The 6690-nt window shown below is 39.0% G+C and overlaps 1 protein-coding gene across 1 annotated transcript in view; it reads right to left on the reverse strand.

Annotated features, from left to right (window-relative positions):
- The window catches only part of adam19a (ADAM metallopeptidase domain 19a), a 104521-nt gene that overhangs the window by 86609 nt on the left and 11222 nt on the right, over window positions 1-6690 (reverse strand). The window contains exon 2 of the mRNA XM_016450114.1: window positions 4874-4953. Within this exon, the coding sequence (XP_016305600.1) occupies window positions 4874-4953 (80 nt within the window). The remainder of the gene's footprint in view (window positions 1-4873; window positions 4954-6690) is intronic.

Raw genomic sequence — 6690 nt, forward strand, 5'->3', positions numbered from 1 at the left:
TTGCACCCGACACTGACTCAGAAAGCACTAGTTTATTAGTAAATAATTGAAATGTCTTCTTTTCCCCCGACACGTTCATAATCACTTTGCCTGTGCTTTGAGGCAATTGCTTTATGCGCGAGCTTGAGCGCTGAATAGGCTCTATCCTAATTCGTCTGCCTATAGCCTATATTGAAGTATGGTTAATATATTATTATATTAATCAATTTAATATAACGTGCGACTAGTTGACTAGAAAAATCTTTAGTAGAGGGCAGGCCTACTTAGCAAAAATAATGATCTTTAAAAAAGCATCATATGACCCCTTTAAGTGTTAGCCAAAACAAACCTGGCAATTAAGATATCAAACATAACTCATTAGCCTTGGCTCATGTTGGTGTGCTTATTATAAATAGCTCAGCATAGTGCTTGAAAAATATTTTAAACATCTTATTATTAAAAAAAAAAAAGAAAGAAAACTGATACGCCTTCTCTAGAGACTAGAATACCAGAAAAGTTTGGACACTGAACCCTTTTGGACTCTAAAGTCACACTTAAAATGTCTGAATGGCATTACATTTGATGCAAAATATGAAACCAAGTGCCATCTGCAAACAAATTTACTTAAAACGGCATAAGCTTTTTTTTCTTCTTTTTTTGTAAACTAACTATTTTCACATTTCTGAGCCATTTTCTGCAATTACATTTCCACTCAAATTCACACAGGTGTCCTTACAGAATTACCATTGGCATAGTTCATCACATTAACTATAAACATTTTTGACAATCAGAAATTTTACAAGTATAACATTTCTGTTGTTTTATTATTTAAAACATAAACCTCTTTTTGTCAAATGTTTTTAATGAATGTAATGTTTTTAATTAAAAATGTTTTTTAAATGTAAACCTTTTTAAACTATATACGCAGTGATACTGATATGGTTGTGATGTAACGGCTTGTATAATATTTATTTATTCATTCATTCTCTGATCAGATATGTGTGTGCATATGTACAATATATTGTATATATTATGCAAAATCTGTCATTTTATTTCCACATTTATTTCAAAACATTTATGTTTAATATTGTACATGTGGTCCTTTTCCACATAAAAAAATAAAATAAATAAAAATAAAAGTATGTTTTATGCTATATTTCTTTCAAATACATGTCACTTGGTTTTGATCCTTCATAAAGTGGTACAGGTACAATTTTTGTAAACTCTATTATTACAAGTGCAATGTTGAGATGAGTTCTATAACAATAACAATAACAAAGAAATTAAATTTGACAAATAAAACATTACATTTATATACTGTATCTTTGCCTGCTACATATAAAACTGCCACTGCGTGACAGCCATCTACTTATCAACAAAAAGAAAACCTGTGACAGACACATATCTGTGTGGGGAATTTGGAAAAAAAAATTGAAAAATCTAAACCATATGCTCAATGCTTGGTGACACACAAAGAGCCAGAGAATGATTTTCTTTTGCTATAAGTAGCTAACATTTTTCCTTCATACACTCAGTGTTCTGGCAGGCGGCCTGTTCCCCTACCCCCATCCTTAGGGAAGAGCATCTGTGTGTGTGTCTTTGTTTCAGCGTATAAAATTACATCCGCCTGACATGCATTCAGCCAAGCTCCAAACAGCACAGTGACTCATTACATCATCACCAGAAAAGCCAGAAGTTCAATCAAACGTCCAGATTCTCATGGCCTGTGAGTGAGCGCACAAACGTGTTTTCTGTCGATTTGTGAAGTCGACTATTAAGTGAACATGCGAGCCTGTGAGAGACACCAGCAGTCAGGGTGAAACGACAAAGCTGCGTTCACACCGACAGCTATTAAATCGCTTGAGATCGCAGAGCCTAGCTGTTGGTTTCCAGTAGAAACCTCACACTGGTAGTTGTTGCTTTGGTCCTCATCTGCATAAAGCCGAGCTGTGTTCTTGCTGCACTGGCAACAGTCGCTGCAGCCAGTATGTTGCAGGAAATCGCCAACTATTATAGAAAATGAATATCTGATCGTTTTGTTGCACCATATAAAGTAGGGGTGTAACGGTACACGTATACGGACTGAAAAATTTCGGTATGGGCCTTTCGGTACGCATGTGTACCGAACAAATTGTTCCATTTTTCAGGAAATTCAGACAATAAATGCTGTTTTGACACTCTTTGATGTGGCGCAACTGATCGCTGTATAGAAGTTGAAAAAGTTGAATTGATATGTAATATCATGTTGTTACTCCCGTTTGTATATTGTTGTTAATAAAAAAAATATAAAATAAACGAAGTACGTACCGAACCGTCATGTTTGTTTACCAATACACCCCTAATATAAAGTAATTCATGTTCCAGTAAAATGAGTAACCTTGCCATTTCCATGAAATGTGGCCATGTGATTGGTTATTTCTCTCTACAGATGGTGACATATTCACAGGCTGCACCTAAATGCCAAGAAGTTGCCACCACATCAACAGTCAGCACCGGTGGCAAAACAACAGCTGACAGAATCTGTTTGGCTCCAGACACTCAAGAGTCAAAAACGTCATGTTTATTCAAACCGAGCACATGCTTCACTCAAATTCTGTGGATTTCAGATAGTGGATTTTTAAATCTGTGGATTTTATATAGTGGATTACTAATGGTCCAGACTTGCATGACTTCTCCCTCATGGATCAAAGTGTCGAACAACCTAGAATATCCTGTCTTACATTTATAATGAACTAATAAATAGTTCAAATGTGTTTTTTTTTTCCTTTTGATTATGTCTTATCTTGCTTAGGGCACCAAGTGAGCCAGAACTGGCCTTAGTGCCCCATCAAAAAATAGGTTCATGATGTCTTTACTGACTCATCCCACACATACGGGCCATAAAACAGACACTACCTCCATACTGGACAAAAAGAAATACTGGTAAGACTGTCAAACTTCCCATGAAGAACCACACACACAGGACATGATGTCCATGGATTGACGATTTAGGGCCAGATTTACTAACATCTTTTGGCGTTAAAATAGTACTGTCAGGATTTACTAAAGACGCGCAGAGAAGAAATTGCACTGAAAAGGCGCATGGAGAGTTTCCCTTTCAGACGCAAAATTTATGGGAGGGGAGTATTAAACTGAATCACACAATGTGATTTACTAACGTTTGCGCTCATCCAATTACTGGTATTTGCGGCATTATTTAACGCCAAAAAAGCATGTCTTAAAGCAGGCAGTAATTTGCACTGCTCTTGGTAGATTGTGCTGGTCATTATAGAAATGATGACTCTAACGCTAATTTGCTCTGTTTAGCAAATCCGGCCCTTAGTATTTACGCAACATGTTACATGAAAAAATAGAGGTAAATATGTTAATGTTTATTATTGTAGGTTCATCATTGTTCTGAGGTAGGTTCAACTGGACTTGTTTTAGGGCATTTAGCTTGACATTTTCAGGTTGTCTAAGGGTTTCACAACAAGCCAAGAAGGTTAGATGCATCCGAAGGGCATTGAGTTTGAGACGGAGCACAGATGTCAATATAACAGAGAAATCAGACATCAGTGGATGTTCCAGTGAAGTGCACAAGGATGTGTGCGCACTCACAATTGAGTGGCCGTGTTGCACATGAAATGCATGTGAACACTATTCAAGGATAGGAAAATTTCATGGAGAGCTGGGACTTTAAATCAACCAGTGGGAATGGATTCTTCTGGTCAGGTCAAACTATTTCACTAGTGAACTTATGAATTATTTATATGGTATGTAATATTTATATGAGGTTTTCAGTGGCTAATATAGACAACTGGAGAGTGGGTGGCTGATATACATGGTATGTAATATTCATATGGCTTTTAAAAAACATCCAGGGCTGCATTTCCCAAAAGCATTGTAAGCCTAAGTACATTGTAGACCCATTGCCACCAATGGATCTACGACCAACTTAGGCTTACGATGCTTTTGGGAAACGCAGCCCAGATGGGTAAATAGATGAAGAAATGGGTAGAATATTACTCCAGGCTACACTCCAGAACTGTCACCACTGAATGCTCATCATGCGACAACTGGACACAGAACGGGGCGCCATGATTAGAGCAGCTGCTTGAAACTCCACTACATTGTTGTCATTGACTTGAATAAAGCGGGGCTCTTTTAGATGCTTCAGAAGGCAGGCGGTCTCCTAGACTGCACGGAATCATCATGCTCTTCCAAAAGAACATGAAGGAAAAGCTTTTTAGTTGCTTGTTAGAAACTCTGAATGTTAGAACACCTGCAGCGACCAAACACAAGGGTCTGTCTGGATTCCAGGCCTTCCTCATAATGGAAGAATCTAAAATACACACCAACCGAGTTTCTCTACAAGCTTTCATAACTCAGATAACAAGAATCAGAACCCTAGGGTGCTTATCAGGAGCTGCTTTCTGGCAGTGATGCTGCCACCGCAAGCTGCAAGAGGCAACAACTATGAACTACGAACAAGTACCCAATAGACTGGCTTGTTAGACATTGGCTTGACCATCTTCATGAAGAAAAAATCACTACGTTGTCCATTAGATTACATATCACAAAAACTTTTGCCACATGGCTGAAATCCACAAACATCCATTATTGCACAACACACCATATTGTTTTGAAAACTTACTGCTGAGACCAAGACAACAGTGTACAAAGTGTCTTCAGTACACCATCTAACTAAATATCACCCTAGTGTGTAGTGCCCTGACAGTTTGCATGAATAAAATTCTGCATGAATAAAATTATACTGTGTATATATATATATATATATATATATATATATATATATATATATGTATGTGGTGTATATTTAAATTTTTTATATATATATATATATATATGTATGTGGTGAATATTTAAATTTTTTATTATGGTAACCTAGTCTTACCTTAAATGATGTATCAGTCTCTTGCTGTGCTGTTCTGCAAGAGATCCAGTGTGCTGTCACTCTTTGTCCTCTGTCTTCCACTGAAAAGAAAGAGATACACTGAGATGATGGGAGGGAATAAATGTTTACTGACTTTTAAGCCTCACTTTTAGGGTCATTGACATCCAAGAGTGTCCATGATAAAGAAAAGGAAAAATGTTGTTAAAATCTAGTTTAAAATGCATGTGACACGCTCTTAGAAATGTACTCTTTTTTTATTAATCTTGATTCCATCTTGATTTCAACAAATTTCAAGTTTAATTTTAATGAATCTAAAAAGTCATGCGGTACAACCATCAAGAAAAAAAGTACAAAGAAAAACATTTTCCTTACATCTTGAACACATGTGATTATTACTTTCAAAATGTTTTTAAATTTACACTACCGTTTAAAAGTTTTGGGTAGGTAAGATTTTATGTATTATTTAAGAAGTTAATACTTTTAATCAGCAAGGATGCATTAAATTGACTTTTATAACGATAGATGTCCATTTCATTGTATAGCAGTTTTTTTGTATAACTGTTTTCATATTGATATTAATAAGAAATGTTTCTTGAGCACCAAATCAGCATATTTGAATTATTTATGAGAGTTTATATTAGTAGTGTAATGGCTGCTAAACAAACAGCAGGAATAAATTAGGATTTAGTTGGGAAAATTATATTTAATTTTTTCACAATTCGCTACTGTAAGGAGCACAGAGCGAGGAGACGTGGAGTATACTTCAAACAAACAGACTTTAATTACCATCAATGGAACCAGGAACACACACGTAGCGGGGAAAGACGAACATTCAATACCAGACAACCAAACTCAGAACAGGACTCACAATAAATACGGAACAGGAACTTTCTCTGGGCTAGACATGGGAACAGGAACGTTCTCGGGGCTAAACATGGGAACAGGAACTTTCTCTGTGCTAAAATCGACCTGGCTGATTATCGGCGCCGATATTAAGCATTTTTATGATTATCGGTGCCGATATTAAACATTTTTATGATTCCCAGAAGGCACATCCTCGCGCCGTAGAACAACAGAGGGGGGGCACGAGTGGGTACTTGGGAGGAGGCTCGGGAGGAGGACGGAGGAGGATCCGGAGGGCCAAAGCGGAGCAGATGGGGCCGGCGACTGACGCGGAGGCGTGGATCCGAAAGGCCGCGGTGGAGCCGAAGCGACAGAGGACTGAGGAGGAGCCGAAGGGATGAAGGAGCCTGACGGAGCCGGAGGGAAGGAGGGACGAGGCGCAGGATGGTTGACGCCAGACCAAGGCGGAGCCGGAGGGACGAGGGAGACCCCCGGAGCTAGTGGACTGCCTGGCCATGGCGGAGAGGAGGGAGCTAGGAGCCATGGTGGAGCCGACCGGTCCACGGGCCGAGGCGGAGTCCTGGGCTTAGAGGCTGGAGGCGGAGTCAATGGATACTCCAGCCCAGGCGACGCTGGAGGATGGCAGTCCCGCGGAGCTCGCACCGTGCTGATGGTGGGCTGAGGGCGAGCATAGCATTTTTATGATTATCGGTATCGATCATTTTCAAAACCGATTCGCTGATAAAATAACAATTTTGAAACGCACTATTTGGCTCTGATGCAGCCTGTCAGAACACACCACTGTGACCTAAAGCAATATCCGCCCATCGCCCATCTGATTTGTTCGGAGTCACGAGTCCGACCAATCAATGCGGAATTCACTCTCACTCCAAAAGCACTTGCTAACTGCAGCTGCTTCAGTGATCACGCATCAGTTGTCTCTCAAAGGTAAGGCAGCAGCAGACGTTGCTTAA

Source organism: Sinocyclocheilus anshuiensis, unplaced genomic scaffold (assembly GCF_001515605.1).
Source record: "Sinocyclocheilus anshuiensis isolate Anshui unplaced genomic scaffold, SAMN03320099.WGS_v1.1 scaffold1823, whole genome shotgun sequence".
Lineage (NCBI taxonomy): Eukaryota > Metazoa > Chordata > Actinopteri > Cypriniformes > Cyprinidae > Sinocyclocheilus > Sinocyclocheilus anshuiensis.